This window comes from Pongo pygmaeus, chromosome 2 (assembly GCF_028885625.2).
Source record: "Pongo pygmaeus isolate AG05252 chromosome 2, NHGRI_mPonPyg2-v2.0_pri, whole genome shotgun sequence".
NCBI lineage: Eukaryota > Metazoa > Chordata > Mammalia > Primates > Hominidae > Pongo > Pongo pygmaeus.
This window is the reverse complement of record NC_085930.1, coordinates 38,342,508-38,368,597: the sequence shown is the minus strand read 5'-3', so window position 1 is coordinate 38,368,597 and position 26,090 is coordinate 38,342,508. Positions and strand designations below refer to the sequence as shown.

Below are 26,090 nucleotides of genomic sequence, written 5' to 3'. Positions count from 1 at the left end.
CTTGGCACTAGCTAGCAAGGATTGGATGACTGGTTTATGTAATAAAAACCACAATGCACAGGATTAGCTTTTAATTTATGAAGGAACCCATTAATAGAAGAGAGATTAACTCCTGTCAACAATATATATAGGATGTGAAACCCCGCCTCTACTAAAAATACAAAAAATTAGCTGGGCGTGGTGGCGGGCGCCTGTAGTCCCAGCTACCTGGGAGGCTGAGGCAGGAGAATGGTGTGAACCCAGGAGGCAGAGCTTGCAGTGAGCTGATATCATGTCACTGCACTCCAGCCTGAGCAACAGAGCGAGACTCTGTCTCAAAAAAAAAAAAAAAAAAATACATATAGGATATATTTCACTTTATTACAATTTGAGAATCATAATTCTACTTTGTATATAGGTTAAGCAATTACATAAATCACTGATGAAAGTGTGCTTTTGATTATTTTAAATTTTTTAAATTCGTGATTATTCCCTTGGTGTATGTATTATAGTTTGACAGTTTATGTTTTTTCAAAGATTTTAAGATATATTTTAGAAAAAAAAAGTTATCTGATACTGGTCATTTTATAATGGAACCTCTCCTTTCTTTAAAGGTTTCTGATAATTTTACAGAATACCTTATTTATTTAACATGATACAAAGACATTCTAAATAGTAAGAGCTTTGCTTCTTTACCTTGTCAAGGGAGAGAGTAAAAGTAATCTTCCTACATTAAACCTAACTGCTCATTCTAGGAAGTGAGTATATTTTTGTGGTGAGCCTGGATGACTTTTTACTGTGGGTATTAAATGCTGGAATTCCTTGCAGTTATATATTGAAAGTATGAGAGCAACTTAATGTTGGTTAAACACTTACCTAAACTGCTATTTAATATGTGGACATATTTTCTTATAAGCTGTTTTACTTTAAAACAGCACAAGTCAACCTTAATACTCTAAGGAATATATATCTTATTTACTTTCACTGCGTTGGGAAAAGAAAGGGCTATTTTTAAGTCAAGCTACTGTGAAAAGTTTTATATCGTAAAATGAACATCTTACCTGGGCTAGGGAATGCCTAATCATTTTAAAAACATGATTACAGAAGCAGCTGAAGAACTCTTGTTAGCCCCTGTGTATTTCTGAGATTCATCATTCCTTTTATTTCTATGCTCTAATCAAATGCTTTGAATATAATCGTATGTGTGCCTTAAAATATGATAAAATTGGTTCTGTGTATAGAGAAGTAGATGGTTTAACTTTTGCTGATCTTTTATTTTTATACAACTTTAAAAATTAAGTGATTTTCTTAAATGTATTATATTTATTAAATCCTTACATTTATATATTCTGTATGAAAATATGTTTTGCTAATACTGTGTGACTGCGGGAACATACATTCAGCTATAGCCATGATATTAGTAGTTAATTGGCAGTGACTTCTTCTGACTAAATTATTGGGAGTGGGGTATTTAGCAGAAAGGTAACTGAAGGTGAGCAAGGTACACTTAGAATTTGGGGTCTGAAGTAGAGAAACTAGCAGAAGGTTTTGAAGGAGGAGCCAGTGGGGGGGCAGGAGATGAAGTTGAGAATTGCAGAGGGAATGAAAGAAGTAAAAATGTTTGCTTCCTCTCGGCTTTCATTCTTATGTGCAGGCAGAACCTGAACAAATACTTGGGAGTCAGTGGAGGGGTCTTATTGTGGTCACCTTCCTCATTTCCTCTTCTTCCTTCTTTCCTTTTCTTTATCCTTCTCTTTTCTCTCAAAGTCACTTAGAGATGCTGGAATCAGCACATCCTAATATTAGTCCTGGAAAGAAATTATAGGGATTTTGCTTCTCCCTTCCTTCTCCCTGGGGCTGTTGTTCCCCTTTTCCTCTATATCCCCACTGTTAGAAAAAATGGGGTCACTGAGAAATGGGGCACTACATTTGGGGGTAGCAGGATAAGGACGGAGTATTTTAGTAGAATATCCTAGTGACTATGGAATGTGTAGCATCAATGGAATAGTGAGGAAAATCAAAGAAGAGGAAAGTCCTCAGTTGTAGCAAAGAATTATAGAGAGTGTCTAGGCAGACCAGCCAAGGACCCTCTTCCAACTTAAGTTTAAGTCAGTAACTGGCTCTTCTTGAAAATAGTAGCATTTGGGAGAATGGAGGGACTTGTCTCCTTTATTCACTTCATTAATTTCTATAGTCATTTAAAAGTATCTAGATAATTTTATGTTCTTTTATACAAAAAAATTTCTTTAATCTGAAAAACAAAATAAAAAAAAGTTATTCTCCAAAGCACTTTGTTTTGCCTTTTTTAAGCCAGTAGTTGTCGAAATACTTTAAAAAGAAAAAGCGCATAAGTAGTACATGTTTCTGTTTTGAATGGGCTGCATACAAGGAAAACAATACACAGACTCATTCTATTACATAAATATTTTTGCAATTAGAAGCTGGCCCTCTGGATTATGTACTAAGAAATGGTTGCTAAATACTGTAGCAATTGGCTCAAAACTCCAACTTAATTTTTTTACTTGTATTTTGAACTGTGCATTGGTGCTCTATAAAGTTTAGCATTTTTTTTCAACCACTCTTCCACTAATTTGTGTGGACTTTAATGGAAGTGACCCAAATATTTGTTTGGTATTTCTTTCATCTTTGTCCTTCATAGATGGGTAGAACAAAACAAAACAAAAACTAGGGTCTAGAATATAACAGTTATTGCTCAGTTTTTTAAAATATATGCTGACATTTTCCAAGTAATGTTTAATGCAGTTTTTAGTCATGCATTAGGAAGAAAATTAAAAACATGCATTTTTTTCAACCTCTCATATTATTATTCTCTAGAGCGCCTTTCTTGCCCAATTAGGTATTTTAGTGTGATGGGGAAATACCCCAAAGATTTTTCTTGTTATGTTGAAAAAGGCTAAAAAACTTCATTATTACTAAATCATTCTTTGTTATCCTCATCTCAAGGGATATAATCCTTGCAGAATTCTGCCTTGTAAATTTGTAACTTGCTTAACAATAATGAGGAACAAGTCTCAAAACAAACAAAAGCAGGAACTTTCTACCAGTAATCATGTCTAGGATGACTGTTTTAACAGCTTTAACATGGCAACGTAAAAATACTTTTTTTTTCTTTCATGTAGAAGATTTAATAATCTGGCACATCAGATAGAGTATGCTGCCAGTTCCTTGGAATAAATGTAGCTTCAGCCTTAAAAAAACTGCAGAGATGATTCATCCACCCTTGAGTAAAGTTGTCTATCACTGACTGCCTTTTTTCTCTTGCCCTGGTAACTGGAGAGACAACTAATCAGATTAAAGAGAGAATGATACAGTGGTACAAACCAAATACTTCTGTGAAAAGTTTTGTTTTTATGTAACTCACTTTTAAACCCTAAACCTTTCCTAAGCTTAAAGTTAAGCCAGATGTGACTGCTGTAGTGTTAACACTAGCCTTTTACACAAGTCACTATTTAGAGGATCTGTCTGTTCAATGACAGTTATCCCTGGCTGATTACTATTATCTGACACTGCATTGGTCCTGGCATCCCATGGGTGAGCAAGACAGGCATGTCCCTTGCCCTTATGTAGCTTATGGTTAATGTGTAACCTTTGCCAAGTCATGCATGTTCTATGATATGGTTTCTTACTGTGTAAAATGAAGCAGTTGTTAACAGTTAACAGACATACAGGGAGGTGAGGAATATGGCAAGAGGTAACAGTTTTAAATATGCTGGTCAGAGAAGGCTTCGTTGAGGAAGTGACATTTGGAGACAGGAATGAGATGGATATTTGGGGGAAGAAAATTCAAGTAAAGGCATCGGCAAATACAAAGTCTCTGAGGGGGAAGAGGGCTTTTGTGTTCAAGACAATAGCAGGCTGGAGAAGATGCAGAAAGTGGGAGAGTTATAGCAGATGGAGACAAAAAAGGGAACTGCTGGGGATCAAACCCTGTAAAGTCCTTCTAAGCGATATATGAGGACTTTGACTTTTATTCAAAGTTAGAAGGCTTTGAACAAAAGAATTATTTCATTTGTGTTTTACAGTGGTCACAAGTGCTGTAGTGAGAATAGGCTGTGTAGAGAAGAGATTTTGTGGTTTTCTTTTTTGTTCTTTGTATTCTCTTCCTGAAAAATCTGTTTTCTGCCTAATCATATTTCTCTAAAGAACAATAGACTTGAATGTCTGCTGTTAAGTAACAAAGGTTGACCTAAACCACATAAGGTCAGATTAACTTTTAAAATATCCAAGATAATGTTAAGTGTATTAAATATGGTTCAGTATGTAATCAAAATATTTGATATTCTCTAGATACTAATCTTTTAATTTATTTATTTTTTAGCCTTGGGGCTCTATTTTGCGGAATTGGAATTTCTTAGCTGTGACACATCCAGGTTACATGGCATTTCTCACGTATGATGAAGTTAAAGCACGACTACAGAAATATAGCACCAAACCCGGAAGGTAAGACTTTTTAGCAGTAATATTATGTGATATATCCAAAGATGAAAAATTGTCCGTGGTTTGTTCCTGAGTAAGTCAGCAGCACCCACTGATGGCATGCTTGGGAGGGGGCTAGAAAAGGTAAAAGACCAAAATGGTGCTTCTTAATATAATCTTTTAAATTGATACATTGTGCTTACTCTGAAACTTGGTATTCATAAAGTGAAAGGGGATATGGTCTCCTTTCTGTTTTCATGATATCTGTGTTTATGTGCAAAATTGAATGTATGTATTTGAATACTTGAATACTGTGCTAAAGAACAAATAAATAGAACAGTCTTATGTTCATTACTTTAGGGTATTTTTAAGACATTCATTTAGGCTCTCTGATAAATATAAGTACATATACATGCACATGAACACATAAATATACATGTAAGTTTATGAACAAATACATGTATGCACATAAGCATATATAAACCTATTATAATCAAAACCAATTTCATGTCCTTGAAAACTTTTTTCATAATGCTTCGTGTTTTATTATAGCCTCAGAATTTATATTTTATTTTCCACATGATGAAACTAAATGAGACTTGGAGAGGTTGGTCAGCCCCTGTGGCTTTGGCCAAGAAATTACACCTTATTAATGGCAAATCTTGGTCCAGAAAATCTGTCTCTTCCATGGTTCAGTGCATTTTCCCATGTATTTCATCTAAAAATGCATTAGGCACATAGTAGGCATTTGTACTATGGCAGGCAGTATGCTGAGTACAGCAGGTAGGGTATTAGAGACCTGCTTGTCAGAGTCCTCACATGTCAGATGCTATTCCAGTATTCATTAGTGCTCTGATTTTCATATAGAGAACATTTCATTTTAGGGATGAATTTGGTGCTGGTTTTTAAGACTACCTTTTTTTTCTGGTATCATTTTTATTTGATTTATGGTGTATATAATGTTTGTACTTTATAACACTTTTGTTTTGTTTTGTTTTGCTTTGTTTTTGAGATGGAGTCTTGCTCTGTCACCAGGCTGGAGTGCAATGGTGCGATCTCTGTTCAATGCAACCTTCGACTCCCTGGTTCGAGCAATTCTCCTGCCTTAGCCTCCCAAGTAGCTGGGATTACAGGCATGTGCCACCACGCCCAGCTATTTTTTGTATTTTTAGTAGAGATGGGGTTTCACCGTGTTGGTCAGGATGGTCTTGATGTCCTGACCTCATGATCTGCCCACCTTGGTCTCCCAAAGTGCTGGGATTAGAGGCGTGAGCCACCACGCCTGGCCAAAACAGTTTTTTTTTTAAATGCAAGCCAATAGTGCTGATTTTTTCTTCTCTGCCATAATGAAAATTTCCGTATTTTTATCTTTTTAAGAATTTATATAGTATATTTGAAAAAGGAGCTAGTGAGTACAAAAACAGTTGGGCTTCCACTGAAATCTTCTATTTAGACTAAGGAGAGTTAGTTCTCATTGTAACCATGAGAGAAGGTCAGTTATTTTGCATGTTGACAGTGGTTTAGATGAATGATTTTGTTTCATTCAAGAATCTCTTATGACCAGATTTTTCCATAAATTTTACTCTCTTGAATGACATCATATAAAGTATCTTTCTTGCTCTTGGCGTATGATGTGAAAAATGTGTTGTGGTTGGAATTATGCAATCATACAAAATTTAACATGTGAGTTATTTGATAAATTTTCTTGTCCAATCATAGAAATAATGAGGGAACTGAGGCCTTTATTTTTGGTTTTGTTTTCTTGTTCAGTATCATGGAGAACATGAATTACAGTGTTGAGAACAACAGCCAGGTCTCATTACTATTTGGAAAAGTTCTCTTAGTAAAAAACTACTGCCCTCTGATAAGAATATTTATCATAAGACCCACCAGTAAACTTATCTTCAAATGTGTACAATATATACATTTTATACAGCTTTTTTGTATATCAATCATACCTTAAAAAACTAGAATAGTGTCCTCTGAGAAAAAAATCCTTTCCTTCCTAACTTACCATGTAATGATTTTTTCTACTAAATTTTAGGTAGCTAATGATGAAATAAATAATATATAACAAATTATAATGTGTAAAGTACGACATGGGTACTAAAGATGTGTTTAGGAAAACACTGTTAATGAATAAAAAAAAACTGTAACAAATATTTGCTTTGGAGAATATCTGTGTTTAACATTTTTTTTTTTTTATCTTGGAAAGTATTTCATGTCTTTGACTTCATAGTATAGAAAACAATTGGATTTACTTCAAGGACATTTTGGCTCCTTAGGTTGTGCTTTATTATTGGGGATCCATCTGACAAAATATGAGTTACGGGGTGAAGGTAGTAACATTTGGAAATCTAAGTGAAATATTCATTAGGTGACAAGAGTGGCATTGAACCCTAAACCACCTCGTCAACATGAAAGATACTTCATTTTATATGCATATATATATATATTAAAAATTTTTTTTTTTTTTTTTTGAGACAGAGTCTCATTGTGTTCACCCAGCAGGAGTGCAGTGGTACTATCTTGGCTCACTGTAAGCTCCACCTCCTGGGTTCAAACGATTCTCATGCCTCAGCCTCCTGAGTAGCTGGGACTACAGGCATGTACCATCATGCCTTGCCAATTTTTTTGTATTTTTAGTGGAGACGGGTTTTCGCCATGTTGGCCATGCTGGCCTTGAACTCCTGGCCTCAAATGATCCACCTTGCTCAGTCTCCCAACGTGCTGGGATTACAGGTGTGAGCCACCACTCCTGGCCCCAAATTTGATTAAATTAAGCATGTTGTTTAAGAGAGCAAGGTGCTAAAAATAAGCCAAAAATTCACTTGAGGTTGGGAAGGGGTAGCCACCAGCCAAAGGGTCAGCAGCAAATTAAATGGAATAGGAGAAAGGTGCATGAGAAGAAGAAATTGTTCTAAAATGCCCTTGGCTCTTACCAGATTGCTGGTATTACTATCTCTTATATAGATGAAATGCTTGAACCTTCTGTATAATAATGAGTTTTAGAAACACCATCCCAAAAAATGTTTAGAGCAACAGAAAAGGACATGAATTAAAAATGTGAGCAATTTCACAAGTATGTATTTCAGTATCTACTAGATTCTTAGTATATGAATAAATTTGGAATTACATTTAAAATTACTAGCAATGCAGATGTGTAATTATTTTCTTCATGTTAATATACTCTGTAAATTTTGCTGAGATTCATAGTACACAGATTTTTAAGATTTTAACTTTTGACTTAATTTGAAGGAATTTTATATTAATTTTTTTATGTAACAGTTTAATAATGTCCTTCTGAATTACAATTTATAGTGACTTTCTGTTATTTTTGGCACTTTTCATAATATCATAGCCGTAAGTCTCTGTGGCATTATTTTATCTGATTTTGATTAAGAATGCCAATAATTGACAGATTGATATCCTATTTTCAGTTTCTCTAGGGATATATGTTTTTAGGCTTTTTTGTAAAGTTCTTTCCAAAGATTCTATCACCAATATAAAGTTTTTAATATTCAAAAATTACTTCTTTTTTTAAATTCTAGTTTGTCCAAAGATGAAATTACACTCTACTACTAAATAAATATACAAGTTAATTAAATCCAGTGACTGCAGCCATTATGTATGTTAAAGTATATCTTTCAAGTTACATTTATAGTACTTGGTCTATCAATGACTAAAGTATATTTTGACATACTTGTGTCTGCCACATACATACAGCAGCTAGAATATTAAAATATAGCCAACAGATTTAAGTTGGTTTGTTTTTGATCTGCTTAATGGGTAATAAAATCCAGAAGGATATCCTGATAGAAAGATTGAATGCGGTACACTCAAATAAAGAGAAATGATCTAAAATGAAATAAGTACATAGATAGCTAAATGAATACATAAATGATAATGATGGATTTAAAGCCAAGTTGCTGCCTCCTTTTGTTGGATATTAGTTTCAAGGGACTTGATTTGATTTATATTTTTGAACTATCTTAACTTCCCCTTGTAAGATACTGAATTTGACATGGTTAGGTGGCAGCCATGACATTACCTAGTTTGCACTTTTGAGCTTTAGGGATGAATGGCAGGAATATCTGAAAGAAAAGTTACTATTTTTTTAACAGTTGGCCGGGTGCGGTGGCTCACGCCTGTAATCCTAGCACTTTGGGATGCCGAGGTGGGTGGATCAGGAGGTCAGGGTATCGAGACCATTCTGGCTAACGTGGTCTCTATTAAAAATACAAAAAATTGGCCAGGCGCGGTGGCTCATGCCTGTAATCCCAGCACTTTGGGAGGCCAAGGCGGGCAGATCACGAGGTCAGGAGATCGAGACCATCCTGGCTAACACGGTGAACCCCGTCTCTACTAAAAATACAAAAAAATTAGCTGGGTGTGGTGATGGGCACCTGTGGTCCCAGCTACTTGGGAGGCTGAGGCAGGAGAATAGCATGAACCCGGGTGGTGGAGCTTGCGGTGAGCCGAGATTGCGCCACTGCACTCCAGCCTGGGCGACAGAGCAAGACTCTGTCTCAAAAACAAAACAAACAACAACAACAACAACAACAAATACAAAAAATTAGCTGGGCGTCGTGGCACACGCCTGTAGTCCCAGCTACTCAGGAGGCTGAGGCAGGAGAATTGCTTGAACCTGGGAGGCGGAGGTTGCAGTGAGCCGAGATGGCGCCACTGCACTACAGCCTGGGTGACAGAGTGAGACTCCGTCTCAAAAAAAAAAAAAAAAAAAAAAACTAATTTTAATGTCTAAATTACAAAGGAATATATCGAGTTCTAAGCCTGGGTGACAGAGTAGACTCCGTCTCAAAAAAAAAAAAACAACTAATTTTAATGTCTAAATTACAAAGGAATATATTGAGTTCTACAGTAGAAACTGGCTCAGTTTTTGTCTGAGATAGGCAAATTAAATTTACATTTTTACTTATTTATTTTTACATTCCAAGAGTGATTTATTTTGTAGCTATTCCATGCCATCAGCATTTCCATACACTGCATCCTGATGATGATGGTAAAAAAAATCCCTAGATAGTTTACAATCTTGTTTATTTTCTTATATATGTATCTGGAAGTATTTAAATAAAAAGAAATGATCAATGTTTCTCTTGTAAATTGATAAATGGAGAAGTACAATGTTGCTAAAAATAAGTTAGAAGATAGAATATAGGGAGTATTCAGGAATTCTAAATGATTCTGTTTATTCTTTTGCTTGGAAGAAACCTAACAAATTGTTTAGTATTGATTTACATTCTGAATGTAATTAGATGTAATTTTCTTATGTTTTGCAGCTATATTTTCCGGTTAAGTTGCACTCGATTGGGACAGTGGGCCATTGGCTATGTGACTGGGGATGGGAATATCTTACAGACCATACCTCATAACAAGCCCTTATTTCAAGCCCTGATTGATGGCAGCAGGGAAGGATTGTAAGTATGAGAAATGGAAGTTGGAGTGCTTATGATTCATGAATTTGAAAAATAAAGATTGCTTCGTGATGGCGAAAATGGATAGCGAGGCTGCTTTTTATGTTAAGACTGAGAAATAATGGATGTTCCTTAGTTTTTTGTTCATCTTTTTATATAATCATTTTAAGGTAACCTAATTATTTGAAACTATGTTATAGCAAATACATTTCAACTTCAAATTACGACATGAATTTTTATCTTTTGTATGATAAAAACTTGGAACTTAAAGGTAGTTTTAAAATGGATGTAAAACTGTTTATATATTAAGAGAAAATTATTTAGAATAATTGACTTCTATTTCTTCATATAACCCTTAGATTACTAGTTTCACTTTTTCTTTCTTTTTTGTTTTCTTGAGATGGAGTCTCACTGTTGCCAGGCTGGAGTGCAGTGGCGTGATCTCTGCTCACTGCAACCTCCACCTCCTGGGTTCAAGGGATTCCCCTGCCTCAGCCTCCCAAGTGGCTGGGACTATAGGCGTGGGTCACCACGCCCCGCTAGTTTTTTGTATTTTAGTAGAGATGGGGTTTCACCGTGTTAGCCAGGATGGCCTCAATCTCCTGACCTCATGATCCACTCATCTCGGCCTCCCAAAGTGCTGGGATTACAGGCGTGAGCCACTGTGCCCAGCCAGTTTCACTGTTTTTATTTTGATTGTTAGTGCCAGATTTTCTTTTCTCTTTCTTACCTGTTTCTCCCTCCACCCCTTCCTTTTCTTTTCTCTCTGTAGATCTTTCCTTTTTCACACTAATAATAACTCCATATTCTAGGACTATATGTTAATAGCTAAGTTTAGTTTATCTCAAGCTATTCCTTTTTAAAATTTAAAAATAAGTAAGTTCCCCTCTGTTTTTTAGATTAATAGTGAATTCTCCCCCACTCACTCCACACACAAAGTATGGACAATCTGTTGGGCCCCTTCATAGTAAATATGTCTGATTCTTCTTACTTGTTTTATTCACATGCCATTCCCTTTGTCCTCTCCTTGTATTCTCAGTGCACTTGATCATGCTGCTTTTTCTTCCCCTCTGCCTTGCTGGGTAACTTGGAGATGCTCGTGATCAAACTCGCTGCAGTGTGAATTCTGATAGAAACCTAGAAGGAGAAAGTCCACCGGAGTTAACAAAGAGCAAATGATTTGAGTTTTACCTTTTTCAAAGTAATTGCAAAAAAGAAAGAAAAGAAAAAAAGTGATGAGATTTATGCAAAGAAAAATTAGGAATTTTTAAAAACCTATGAGCTTTTGGGTGGGAGTGGTGGCTTACGCCCGTAATCCCAGCATTTTGGGAGGCCCAGGCAGGAGGATCACTTGAGCCCAGGAGTTCGAGGTCAGGCTGGGCAACATGGCAAAACCCTATCTCTACAAAAAATGCAAAAAAATTAGCTGGGCATGGTGGTGCATGACGGTAGTCCTCGCTACTCTGGAGGCTAAGATGGGTTAATCACCTGAGCCTGGGAAGTTGAGGCTACAGTGACAACATCCTGCCGGTGCACTCCAGCCTGTGCATCAGAGTGAGACCTTATCTGAAAAAAAAAAAATAATACCAACACACACAAAACCTTTCAATAAATTAATTACATAGTAATTGTATGGCAAGTTATGGTACCAAATGTGTATTTCTCTTTCTTTTTCCTTCTAATTTTCATAAATTTGCTAGTGTCGGTTATTTATACCTTTCTTCTAATGCATCAAAGCTTTGTGTATAGATTTTGATTTACCATGATTACAGATTTTTTTTTAAGAAAATATATTTTAAAGTTTGAATTTATAAGTAGAGGGTGAAAGGGCAAATCTGTAGATAGAAAAATTTTGATATATAGCTTGTTTGAATTATTCCTTCTATTTTTCAAATGTCATTCAGAGTCACAAATTTTAGTATTGTAATCAGTTGAGCAAAGCCTTTAAACTCCTGAGCACAATAACTCTTAAGAGTTACACACGCACACACACACGTATCTCCAGAGGGATTTAGCTAGTTGATTTCAAACTTTAATAATATATTAGGATAAAATAGGATTTATAAATTAATTAGATAAGGTTTCTCATAAGGTCAGTATAGGATATCATCTCCAGCTACCATGTGAGTCCACTGTATTTCCTTATATTAATAGTTAATCCAATATTGTATGGCATAGTTGATACAGATGTTTATTTTGATAACCTCCCAACATTCTTTACTCCTTCAGTGCCATTGAAAAGGGCTCACTGCAGTATATCCTGGGTGTACTAAGGACAGAAATAATCAAAAATGATGATTAGCATATCATAGGAAAGGTTAAAGGTTCTTTTTAACCTTTTTAACCTATCAACAACCTCCTGATAGGTTAAAAAGAACCTTTAACCTTTCCTATGGTACCCTAATCATGATTTTTGTAATCTTTAATTTCTGAATTCTTGCTAGAATTTCTTCATATTATTGAAATGTGATACAAAAAATTTTATATAATATTTTTTTAAATGGCCAATTTTTAGGGTATATAAAAAAGTTGCTTATCTTCTTTGGATTATCATTCCTCATTTAATATTTGTCAAATTTTGTAACACACCCATAAGGACATTCTAAATTTGTATCATACTCAGATATAGTAAACTCCTTTTGCTAAATCATAAAAAAATCATCTCACTGATTTGTCCTTTACTATGTAAGAAGTATCTGTCCTTTAAGTTCATTTTTCTGGTTTTCCTGGGTAAATTCTAACAACATGTTTGTAGACTCCTCATTCGAGGATAAATATTTTTTGTTATTTTAAAGAATAGATTTGTTATAGTTTTACCGTTTAAAATATGCATACTACAGTACTATATTCTTATTGTTTTATTTAAGAAATTTAGTATAGAAAGATGTTAAACAGAATTAACCATAATTTAATAAACTGATGAAACACAGCAGTGACATTACCCCTTTTTTAAATTAAAAATAAGTATTTACCAACAGTAAATTTTATTTTTTAGCGAATTTTTCAATAACAAGTACAACTTCTATTTAACGCAGCAAGAATGCATTATTACTACAACTTTTAGTTCAGATTTCAGTTTTCCCTGATAATAGAACCTTGTATCTATAGACCATTTTGTGTTTGTAGTGTTAAGTCAATGAAACATGGAAATGTAACATTTTCTAATTTTTTAAAATGTGTATGTGCCTGTGTGTCTGTGTGTTTGCATATGTGCACATGTGTTTGTGTTAGGTGAGGGGAAGATGAGAGAAGAGATATGGAAACTGTAGAAACAGGAACACGGAAGTGTTTCAGCAACTTATGAGAAAACTGTGGCCTTTAATTATATTTTTCTTTCCATGTGGTATTAGGCATGGTGTAAAATGATACTGTTAACATTACCTGTGCCTCAGATGAAAGATGTAATAGTTGCAAATAGGTATATCTTCAAAGAGTTTTGGAATACAACATGATTGACCAGTGAAATAAATTCTTAACTTATATAAGAGACATATATTAAAGGTATTTCATTGAAAATGGTTGCTTAGTGGGTTAGGCTATATTCATTATGTATTTCTTATATGAAAATTCTACATTTTAAGTGTCCTAAAAACAACATAATAATTTGGAAACATTGAAGTAATATGTTATCGATAGTTACATAAAAAGGAAACATCCAAATATATGTTTGAATATAGAAAAATTTGATTAAATATCCTTAAATGCAATTAAAACTTGTATATTTAAGGTAATAAAGTTTCTGTTTAAATTCAGTTATCTTTATCCTGATGGGAGGAGTTATAATCCTGATTTAACTGGATTATGTGAACCTACACCTCATGACCATATAAAAGTTACACAGGTAAGGATAATTTCTAGAAAAGTATAATTAAATAAGTATCCATAATGCCCTTGAAATAAATAAGACTCTCATAGTGTAGTTAAAATCATGCACAGGTATTTAATACAAAATATACTTAAGGAATTCTAAGAGTGTTTAAGGAGAAATTATATTACTTTCTTAGATTTTTTGATACAAATTTATGCTGTTAAAATTCTTGCTTTTCATATAGTATTGGCATTTATATGGGGGAAATAAATAAATCCATAAGCAGGTAGGTGGATGTAAGGAGAGAGCCATAGTTTAGAAAGCTACCAAAAAAAAGATTAGAATAATTATATGCCTTAGATTTTAGAGTCACAAATGGGTAATTGAAGCCTGTTGAAGATAACAATTATGTTTTTCTAAATCCATTGCTGGCAACCTCATAGATTATGAATAGGAATGTAAGTTGGTAAAACCTTTCTTGAGAGTGATATTCAGTAATTATAAAAATCTAAGTGAAAATATCTTTTCACTTTAGATTCTATATATGTAATAGATCCCATATATATCACTTACACATGCACACAAAAATCTGTACAACAGGTATTTACTGTAATATTTTTTGTAAAAGCAAAAAATTATAAAATACTAAGAACTTTAGTAATAGATTAAATAAAATAGACTACTATTCTCATACTGTATTGTGTGAAGTCATCAACAGGAGGGAGGTAGCTTTACATACTCACATGGGAACTTCTGCATCTTGTACTGTAAAATAATTCCATATATGTAAAGTACAAGTAGGTAACATTTCATTTGGTAAAGTTACATTATGTACATTCAACTTCTGTAAGGAAATAATTAATTAATTGCTGTATATGAACATGTGAGTATACTTTTTAAAAGATCAAAAAAACACCAAACTGGTAAGAAGATTTAACTGAGGAGGTGAAAAGGGATTGAGCAGTAAGGGAGGGGATGAAGGGAGAACTTGAATATTTTATTTTACATTCAGTCTAGTTTTAAAATATTTTATATTTGAGATATGTTCACGCCTTGTGTAATAAATAACAAAAATCTAAGGGAAAAAACGAGAAGAATTACAGCTTTTTTAAGACAGTAGATAATGATTTACCTTATAATTCTCCAGATTTCAGTTCCCATGGTCTTTACATTATTATGTGAGACATACACATTGACATTTATATGTACATATTGTACATGTAAATTTAATAAATGATTGCTTTTTTTTTTCTTTTTTTGAGACAGAGTCTTGCTCTGTCGCCCAGGCTGGAGTGCAGTGGCGCGATCTCGGCTCACTGCAAGCTCCGCCTCCCGGGTTTACGCCTTTCACTGCCTCAGCCTCCCGAGTAGCTGGGACTACAGGCGCCCGCCAGCGCACCACGCCCGGCTAATTTTCTGTATCTTGTAGTAGAGACAGGGTTTCACCATGTTAGCCAGGATGGTCTCGATCTCCTGACCTCGTGATCTGCCCGCCTCGGCCTCCCAAAGTGCTGGGATTACAGGCGTGAGCCACTTTTTTTCTTTTTTTTTTTTTGAGACAGAGTTTTGCTTTTGTTGCCCAGGCTGGAGTGCAGTGGCGCGATCTCGGCTCACTACAACCTCTGCCCTCTGGGTTCAAGCAGTTCTCTTGCCTCAGCCTCCCGAGTAGCTGGCATTACAGGCGCCTGCCACCACTTCCGGCTAATTTTTGTATTTTTAGTAGAGATGGGGTTTCTCCATGTTGATCAGGATTGAACTCCTGACCTCAGGTGATCCACCCACCTCGCCCTCCCAAAGTGCTGGGATTACAGGCGTGAGCCACCGTGCCCGGCCATGATTGCAATTTTAAATTTAATATATGATTGCCATTTTAAAAGTTATGTAGTGATCCTGTATTTTCAAAGATGTGTGAAAGGATACTTAGGAAAGACAGTTGCTCTTTATAAAGCCATTAAAAAAATAAATCTTTGGAAGTAATAACATTCCCTTAAATTACTCATAAATATTCTTACTGTTTAGGTTGCATTGGGATCTGCATCTTTGATTTTAGCTTAATGTAATTTTTTTTATAATTGTGTATTTGTCCTTTGGACAGTCATAACCAGTATCAATACTTATCTATTATTTCAGGGACATCAGCAGTTTATAACTTACTTTGAATTACTTTAGTTTTATTTCTTTTCCATTTTTATGCATTCTCTCTTGTCTCTTTCCTTAAGTTCCCCACAAAATTTTTGTATATTCACACATAGCAGACACAGTTTATGTGTATATGTGTGTACCTGCATGTACATGCATATGTATCCATGTATGTTTATGTATATATATATTTTTCTCACCAGGATTATAATATATTTTAGTAGTCTGTGGACTAAATATTATTATTTATTTATCCTACTCAGTGCCAGGCACATTGTAGTCACTTCCTGAACTAAAAGTTGCTTTATTTACCCAAATATTGGTTTCATACTTCCTTTTCTTTGTATTCCTAACATCTTTTTTCATTATTTTTTTCAAATTTACCAATTTATTTGTATTTTTGTCACAAAGATCTTTTCAGCATTTGAATTTTGAAAATTTTACTATGTCAAATGTTTTAAGCTAAAAACCCAATCAATCAAGAACATTGCAGTTTTAATAAAATGGTTTTTGGTTACTGAAGTGATTTGTTTTCTTGACAGTGTTAGGGAAAGCATGGGCACTTTTTAGTCAGAGGCTTAGTTTAGAGTTTGAAGCAAACAATTTAAACTGATTAAGCCCCAGGCATAACTTTTGTTAAGTTCAATATGTCTTCTTGTGCTTTGGAGAGTAAGTGAAATAGTAAGTGTGGACCACAGTGCCTGGCATGCGGGAAGTGCTTGGTAAATGTTTGTTGCTTTTCTTCCGTTCAGGGATTTCTAAAGATATTGAAACAATAAAATTTAATGTTTAGCCAAGTATCTTTTTTATTTTCAATTTGACAGTTAAATTATATGAGCATGTGGCATTTATAAAAAAGATAAAATCATTTTATATTCCTATTTTAAAACCATAGATTTTGTCTTTTGAGTCACCATGACTATTGAAGCAAGTCCCTTCCTAAAGGAACAGTAAAGGAACCTTAAATAATATGAATCATTAAGAAGCATATAAGATAGATTATAAGACAGATGATAAAAGTTCAAACCTTTTTAAAATGAATTTTGTAGACCAAATTGTGATTATCAATTCAAAACATGTCTCAAATGGTAACAAAATTCTGACAAGGTCAATTGTGAGATATTGACTGTGCATCATTTTATTTGGGAAAATTTGATATTAACAATTCATGCTGGAAATACATTAACATTACTTTCTCCCTCCTCCCCAAATTCCAGGAACAATATGAATTATATTGTGAAATGGGCTCCACTTTTCAGCTCTGTAAGATTTGTGCAGAGAATGACAAAGATGTCAAGATTGAGCCTTGTGGGCATTTGATGTGCACCTCTTGCCTTACGGCATGGCAGGTATAATCATTAGCAACATGGATGTCTTTCTTATATGTCCTACTAATATTTCTCTTTTCAGTTTTCTTAATGGTTTAGGAAGTAATGCTGGTAAGTGCTTTATTTGAAATGACTGTGTAAAGATTTTATATGTTTGAGTTGCTTTATATAATTTGATTTTTAACTATTTTATATTTTATCTTTAAATGTATAAATTTTATTAGTCATCAGTAGTTCTACTTCTGTAGTACCATGGATTTCAGTATGTTCACTTATAGATATTACCAACTAGACAGTTTTATGCCATTTATTGATAGGTCAGAATCTGTTTATACTAGGTCAGTTTCTGAAGCCAAGTAAACCGTAGTAGATAAATCTTATTTTGATATTTTCAAGCAAACTTCTTTACTCCTGAGGAAGCATGGTTCCTGTCTCACATATGCTCTGTAGTGCTGAAATTGGAGAATCAGACAGGAAGTATCTCTCAAACACTTATAGTTCCCACAGAAACAGGCATTAAAGTTCCCCGTTTACTGAAGCATAATCTCAGGCAAATTGCCTTCCCATCTGCAGCAGGCATTCAATAAATATAAATTGATTTGATGTTTTATAGGAAGGTCTGGAGAATAACTGGTTTTCCCAAGGACTTTTTTTTTTTTTGAGACAGAGTCTTGCTCTGTCGCCCAGGCTGGAGTGCAGTGGCGTGATCTCGGCTCACTGCAAGCTCCGCCTCCCTAGTTCATGCCGTTCTCCTGCCTCAGCCTCCCGAGTAGCTGGGACTACAGGCACCCGCCACTGTGCCCAGCTATTTTTTGTATTTTTAGTAGAGACGGGGTTTCACCATGTTAGCCAGGATGGTCTCGATCTCCTGACCTTGTGATCCACCCGCCTCGGCCTCCCAAAGTGCTGGGATTACAGGCGTGAGCCCAAGGACTTTCTTATATTTCTTCATCTGTAACAAAGATTGGGGATTTTTAAAATGGATCTTTGGACAGATTTCCAGTTTTGAGTATTTGGAGGAGTCATGGAATATTTTGATCAAGCCATTTTGAAACTGTTTGACATAGTTATATTGAAGCTAGAAGTATATTGATAGGATTTAGAAAGCCAATAATTAAATTTTCTAGCCTTTAAAAAAGATTTTCGGTGAAGCATATAGTTGACATTCCTACCCTATTTCTAAGCCCTCTCAGTCCTTGATTTTCTTTGTCCAACCCTGCGTCTCTGCAAGACTTGAGGAAGGATGGACATTGAGGTTCATGGAAGGGGGCTGACAGACTTAGAGGGGCATTGATGCCTGCCGAGCTCCTTACTTAGTAATAAAATATAATGATTTTCCCATTTTCATAGTCATAAAAGGGCCTGCTTCTTCTTTTGTGAACATTTTGTTAATGGATGAGGAAAAGAGGAAGAATTAGGAAATGAATTACAGTTGATTTATATTTTCAAAGTCCTTTCTGAATGCCCAGAGATCTTTGCTACCTCAGTAACATTGTTCAAAATCCCTATACTTCTCTTCTTCGTATGCATTTGGCTTATATTTTGTTTTAGGTTTTTCTTTATATCCTCTCCCTTATTTCCTTTTATCCCTTCATGATGTTGGTGAAATTTGCATATTATAGGGAGATGTTGAAGGAGATCATTCTCAACATAGATACTTGATTCCTATTTAAATTATGTTAACAGTAATAGTTCTGCAAACTTAGCAGTGCCTTTTAAAAACTACGTTCGATAAATGTAGATATGTTGGTAGAAGACAGAATTGTTTGCAAGTTTATTTCAAATGTGTCAGTAGGAGATATTATAGAGATATTGACTCAGTGATAGATTGTCTGTAATTGGACTACTTAGGACTGGTGTACCTGATAATCATTCAGTGTTTCAGGATACATGTTAAACTAACAAAGAAAACAAATTGTATTTGTCACCCTTCTTTGCCTTCAGGGTAGTAGTGTGGTTTTTACAAGTAAAAAGAAACTAAAAGCCTTGCATTTCTCCCTGAAGAAAATCAGAATAATAGGCTGATACAAATTCCTAACACTCTGCCTCCATGCAGGGCTTGTGTATTTCAGCCATTTTTCTTGGGGCTCCAGTCTTAGAGCATACACATGCATACATGTTGCAAGACTTCACATCTGTAACTCAATACTGTGCTTAGTATTTGGAGGTTAAGTTGGTTAAAAGTCAGAAGCTGCTATTAGTTTGACAGAAACATTTGTTTAGTAAAATGTTTTGTTTAAAGCATCATACAAAATAGTTTACTGGCCAGGCATGGCGGCTCACACCTCTAAATCCCAGTACTTTGGGAGGCCGAGGCAGGAAGATCCCTTGAGCCCAGGAGTTTGAGAACAGCCTGGACAACATAAGGAGACCCCATCTCTATAAAGTAATAATAATAATAATAAAATGGTGTTTGCCTTGCAGCCCAGGGTGAGTAGAAAAGTATGGCTGAATGTAAAGCAACAAATATTTTATTTATTTTACTTTCTATATACTTCTTAAAAGAAAGTTTATTTATTCTTAGTAAATAAATACTACCTTTACTTAAGTCCTAACTTAACATTGTCAGTACATTCTTGGAAACTGCAACTTTGAGCAAAGTGACATACTGTATGCTGTAGGAACCTTAACTCTTGTTTCTATCAAGTAGCCTAGGGTAAAATGGATTTCATTATACAGTAAGTTGTTTCACTTAAAGTCTCAATTTCCAAGAACTAATTAACAATATTAATTGAGGACTTAAACTGTATTTATTTGTTAGGTTTGTGAACTATTTGCAATAAGTTCATTATGTGCAAAAGGCATAGGAACATTTCTCGGTTGTCTTTCTGTATTACTAATGCTGTGTCCTTTACATCACCACAACATTTGTGTGTGTTACTGTGCATTCTCCAAATTGGTGTAGTTCCTCTTGCTTGTTGCTTATCAATTCCTTGAGTTATTTCATGATTTTTTATATTGGCCTAATGACCTTATATGAAGAATGTTCAGTAATGTTGGTAAGTTTTTAACATTTACTATTTCTCTTTTTCACTCTCAGCTACTTCTCAGTTTTACTTTTAGAAATTGAGGAAGTACATAAATGTCAAGCTCTGAAAATTGTGTTTAGCTAAAATTTTAAAAGTTATGTGAGAGAGTAATAAAGGAGTTTACTAAGTAAAGTAGAAACAAAAATGACAAATTCAAAACTATTCAGAAGGTTGAAATAATAAATTACATTTATGTTACTAGACAGTAATGTTATTGTCTTAATCTGATTATTGAATTTTGCACCTAAATTAATGAAAATTATGCAAACCTTTATTTTCAGTATAATTTTTTAATTCTCCTCACACAAAGCAGCTCATCATTAATAAGCATCCTCCTGATACATTTTGTATATGTTTCTGTAAGCTCTTACCTCATTATGTTCATATTGTAAATATTTCCATATTTATGTATTTCCTTTCTAGAATGTGGATTACTTTACCTATTTTAGAATCTCTCTGCTAGCATGTTATCTGCACATTGGTCATTACTCAGTAAATACTTATAGATTGCATGCTAGGTAATGTAAAAGAAAAGGAAGTGTAAAAGTACATTAAATAAAAAGACAGTATTGTAGATTGTGAAAAGCTCTTACAATACTTTTGTGAGAATTATTTATGATCTTTTCAAAGACCTTTTATCATACTCAGTATCTAAGAACGAATCCTAGAATATCTAAGGCTTAGTTTCCTTTGTTCCATTCACTAGCTATTGTGTGATTTCCTTAACTTTTTACATTGTGATTTTTTTCCACCCATTCTTGAACCATGTTCTTTTACTTTTATTGTATGCATACTACCAGCACTAACACAGAAGCAGTAAGACTGCATTTTTATCGCTGTTTTACACCAAAAAAAAAATATGCACAGTAATCCCCGGTTCATGTTTTCTCTACCCCTAAAGAAAATTGTTCTTAGGTCAGTAATTCTAAATTGATATTTCACAGTCTCTGTATCTCAGTGGGATCTTACTGGTCAAAGGAAGTTTCAACTTTTGAACATTTCTACTTTTGGATAATCTAAATATTTTTACATTTAGATATAGTCTTCACATAGTAGTGCTTCCTGCCAACTAGCATATCTGTTTTGGCAGCTTTTGTATTATTGCATGAACAGCAATGTTTCTTGATCATTAAAATATGTTATTGCAAAATGCCTCTGGTATTTAATAAAAATAAAAGTCCTATAAAGTTAATCTAGTTAAAACACAGTTGTAAAACATTAGATATGCTGAAGGTCTTGTATCTGTTATCTCACCTAGCTGTGCTCACTTGACTTAACCTAATTGATGATAAATATGTCAGTAAGAAGAACAAAATTATAGCACACTTCATAGTTCCACAAAATATTGCCAAAAGTGGTATCTAAGCTTGTAGATATAGAGAGAAATGTTCTCAAGGTATTAGGTGTCTGGACTTAGATTAAAATAACTTATGTCTCTCTTTTTCAATTTTTTCCTCATTCAAAAATGGTACCTTAAAGACATTGTTTTTGTTTTACATGATTAAATTTGCAAGCTTAACTGTGCACAGGAAGAATTTGTTATTTTGCTTCTTCCTCTTACTGGTTTGATAGAAGCAAACCAAGATGGTTTCAACTATCATTTTCCATTTATTTATTTATTTAGGTAACATTCTTTGAGCAGCTGCAATATCCCATGTTCTGTACTATGCTCTGAACTAAAAAGAACTCTGAGACACAATCCTTAGTGTCAAGAAGTTAAAGTTAAAATTAAAACTGAAATTTCTATTGAGGGGCATGGTATTAATAATTACTTAAAATGAGTATCCTGTTATCCTTCAAATTTAATTATGGCTGCTAGACATTTTTTGTTACTTTCTACTACGTTGGTTGGGCATGCTGATATGAGCATGATTTTAAAGGCTGCATGTCTGCCAAGAAGCTGTGATAAATCAGTTAGAATCCAATAGGAAATATTAAACCCTGACCATAAATCATACTATGCTCAGCAGTGTGCATTTTTAGCAAGTCATTCTTCACCAACTTTTCCTTCCATCTGATGCCCTACTTTGGTTTAATTGAAATTCATTAGAGACTTAAATTTTATGTAATTAACAGTAAACTTAAGAAATGCACAGTAGCTGTGTCAGTAGTTACAGGCTGCAAGTGGTTACTCTTTAATTGCTGTCATAATGGCCCATTAGTCATGCCTCTGAAGAGATGTCAGATGCTTTCTTCTCTTTCTGAAACATCTGTGTTATTTAATAAATTGAATAAGCAAGCAGAGTTTGCACAGAATACTAAATAAGTTGAATAATCACCTTTCTAGAGACATTCTTTGAAGTAATATTACTCTGTGTGCAACATTTCTGTGCTACCCTTAGTAATAAAACTCGGAGAGTTGTCTTTCACATCCACGTGTTAACGGGACATTAACAAAACGTTTATCTTCTCAACCCTGAATTTCTGCACATCTTCCTTTGTGAGGTGTAGTATATTATGCAGCAGTGATTCTGCAGCATTACCATGTAAGGTTAAAAGTTAAGGAATTGTTTTCATTCTGTGCTTATTTCAGGAATCTAGAAAATGGCTTTTGATTTGTAGTTCTCCTTGAAGAGGTCCTTCACATCCCTTGTAAGTTGTATTTCTAGGTATTTTATTCTCTTTGTAGCATTTGTGAATGGGAGTTCACTCATGATTTGGCTCTCTGTCTATTATTGGTGCATAGGAATGTTTGTTATTTTTTGCACATAGATTTTATATCCTGAGACTTTGCTGAAGCTGCTTATCAGCTTAAGGAGATTTTGGGCTGAGACGATGGGGTTTTCTAAATATACATTCATGTCATCTGCAAACAGAGAGGACATAAAGAAAGAATCAATATCATGAAAATGGCCAAAATGCCCAAAGTAATTTATAGATTCAATCTATCCCCATCTAACTACCATTGACTTTCTTCACAGACTTAGAAAAAACTACTTTAAATTTCATACGGAACCAAAAAAGAGCTCATATAGCCAAGACAATCCTAAGCAAAAAGAAAAAAGCTGGAGGCATCACACTACCTGACTTCAAACTATGCTGCAAGGCTACAGTAACCAAAACAGCATGGTACTGGTACCAAAACAGATATGTAGACCAATGGAACAGAATAGATGCCTCAGAAATAACGCCACACATCTACAACCATCTGATCTTTGATAAACCTGACAACAACAAACAACGGGGAAAGGATTCCCTATTTAATAAACGGTGTTGGGAAAACTGGCTAGCCATATGCAGAAAACTGAAACTGGACCCCTTCCTTATATCTTATACAAAAATTAACTCAAGACAGATTAAAGACTTAAATGTAAGACATAAAACCATAAAAACCCTAGAAGAAAACCTAGGCAATACCATTCAGGACATAGGCATGGGCAGAGACTTCATGACTAAAACACTAAAAGCAATGGCAACAAAAGCCAAAATAGACAAATGGGATCTAATTAAACTAAAGAGCTTCTGTACAGCAAAAGAAACTACCATCAGAGTGAACAGACAACCTACAGAATGAGGGAAAATTTTTGCATTTTATACATCTGACAAAGGGCTAATATCCAGAATCTACAAGGAACTTAAACAAATTTACAAGAAAAAAAAAAACATCAAAAAGTGGGCGAAGCATATGAACAGACACTTCTCAAAAGAAGACATTTATGCAGCCAACAAACATATGAAAAAAAGCTCATCATCACTTGTCATTAGAGAAATGCAAATCAAAACCACAATGAGATACCATCTCACGCCAGTTAGAATGGCGATCATTGAAAAGTCAGGAAACAACAGATGCTGGAGAGGATGTGGAGAAATAGGAATGCTTTTACACTGTTGATGAGAGTGTAAATTAGTTCAACCATTGTGGAAGATGGTGTGGTGATTCCTCAAGGATCTAGAGTCAGAAATACCATTTGACCCAGCAATTCCATTACTGGGTATATACTCAAAGGATTATAAATCATTGTACTAAAAAGACACATTCACATGTATGTTTATTGTAGCACTGTTCACAAGAGCAAAGACTTGGAACCAACCCAAATGTCCATCTATGATAGGCTGGATAAAGAAAATGTGGCACATATACACCATGGAATACTATGCAGCCATAAAAAAGGATGAGTTCATGTCCTTTGCAGGGACGTGGATGAAGCTGGAAGCCATCATTCTCAGCAAACTAACACAAGAACAGAAAAGCAAACACTGCATGTTCTCACTCATAAGTGGAAGTTGAACACTGAGAACACATGGACCCAGGGAGGGGAACATCACACACCAGGGTCTGTCAGGGGCTGGGGGGCAAGGGGAGGGATAGCTTTAGGAGAAATACCTAATGTAGATAACTGGTTGATAGGTGCAGCTAACCACCATGGCATGTGTATACCTGTGTAACAAACCTGCACGTTCTGCACATGTATCCCAGAACTTTTGAAGTATAATAAAAGAAAAAAAAAAAAAAAGGAAAATGGCTTTTGAGCTCCTGAATAGAACAAACCCCAAACTGTGTTCTTCATATCTTCCTTCCAAAATAAAAATGGATATCTTTGTCAGTTGGATATGCAGCTATGTTTTGAATTACTGCCAAGGACTTTAATTCAATTAAATGTAAAATTAATTTTCCTGTGGTTATTCTTCCTGTATATTGTTTGATATAATTTAATAGAAAGATATCAGCATATTCAAAATAGTAATTTACCAAAAAATCAATAAACTCTGGTTTTCATGTGGAATATGATGAAGGAGATTTATAGATGTTCCATATGTAGAGAGTGTTGTTGGAAAAATGTATATAGTTGTCTGAGAGAGGTGAGAAACAAGTTCAAATGATCACTTTTAAGGCAATAAGAAATAATCTTCTGCCAGGCGCGGTTGCTCACACCTGTAATCCCAGCACTTTGAGAAGCTGAGGTGGGTGGATCATGTGAGGTCAGCAGTTCAAGACCAGCCTAGCCAACATGGCAAACCCTGTTTCTACTAAAAATACCAAATAACTGGGTGTGGTGGCGGGAGCCTGTAATCCCAGCAGCTTGGGAGGCTGAGGCACAGGTGAATGGCTTGAACCCTAGAGGCAGAGGTTTCAGTGAGCTGAGATCACGGCACTGCACCCCAGTCTAGGTAACAGAGCAAGATTCTGTCTCAAAAAATAAAAAAATAAGATGAAATAAAATAAATCTTTTACTCTATCTTCCTTCAAAGACGACCAGTCTTCACATTTCTAGCCTCAGTGAAATTTTATAACTTAGGTACTACAAATAGAAAATAATACTTGCCTTTACGAATGTTTTAAATTGGCACTTTTGTCTTTAACCACCCGTTGTGTCTTTTGTGTAAATGTGATTAAATGTTGGAGCTTCCCTTTCACATTGGGAGTAATAAAGAAGCTGCGAGAGTTGTCCAAACACATTATAGTAACATGAACTAGAGTGATGCACTAGAAAAGGAAAGGAAATGATGGATATGAGAAAATAAAATCTAGTAGAATAAGTGCTTGATTCTTAAGTCTAATGACTAAATTAGATGGATGCCCACTATATTGTAGAGTGTGTGGACAGTAACAGATTTACTGGCACTTTGGAAACATTTTCAGTTGACTCCAACATGGATCTTTTATAGGTGTTTTTAAAGTTGACACCATTTTTAAAAAGTGTTTAGAATGTAGACTCATTCTAAATGACCAGCTCATTCTAGACCAACTTCATGCATTAAAATTTTAAATTGGATTCAAGCAACAAATATTTAAAACAAAAAGCTTTTACTATGTAAAAACGTATCCTCAGAAATGGTATAATTATTCAGATACATTTTACGTCTTCCTGTTAAAGAGCTGAAACTTTTCAATTAGAGCGAACAGAATATTCATTGATTGTAGTAGTTTTTTTAATTTTGATATTTGCAATTTGAGCAAAATAGTTTTAAATTTTTTACATTTATGAATGATCAG

General features: G+C 34.7%; 1 protein-coding gene and 1 long non-coding RNA gene across 11 annotated transcripts in view; both read left to right on the top strand.

The window, feature by feature from the left end:
- The window catches only part of CBLB (Cbl proto-oncogene B), a 214,463-nt gene that overhangs the window by 118,745 nt on the left and 69,628 nt on the right, over positions 1-26,090 (top strand). For all 10 annotated transcript variants that reach the window (XM_063661584.1, XM_063661588.1, XM_063661585.1 and 7 more), the window contains exons 6-9: positions 4,319-4,440; positions 9,717-9,854; positions 13,605-13,692; positions 17,016-17,147. In XM_063661584.1, coding sequence (XP_063517654.1) covers positions 4,319-4,440; positions 9,717-9,854; positions 13,605-13,692; positions 17,016-17,147 — 480 coding nt within the window. The remainder of the gene's footprint in view (positions 1-4,318; positions 4,441-9,716; positions 9,855-13,604; positions 13,693-17,015; positions 17,148-26,090) is intronic.
- On the top strand, positions 17,178-24,773 carry LOC134739149 (uncharacterized). Its single transcript, XR_010125669.1, has 2 exons — positions 17,178-22,747; positions 23,077-24,773. It is a non-coding gene; the product is annotated as an uncharacterized LOC134739149 (long non-coding RNA).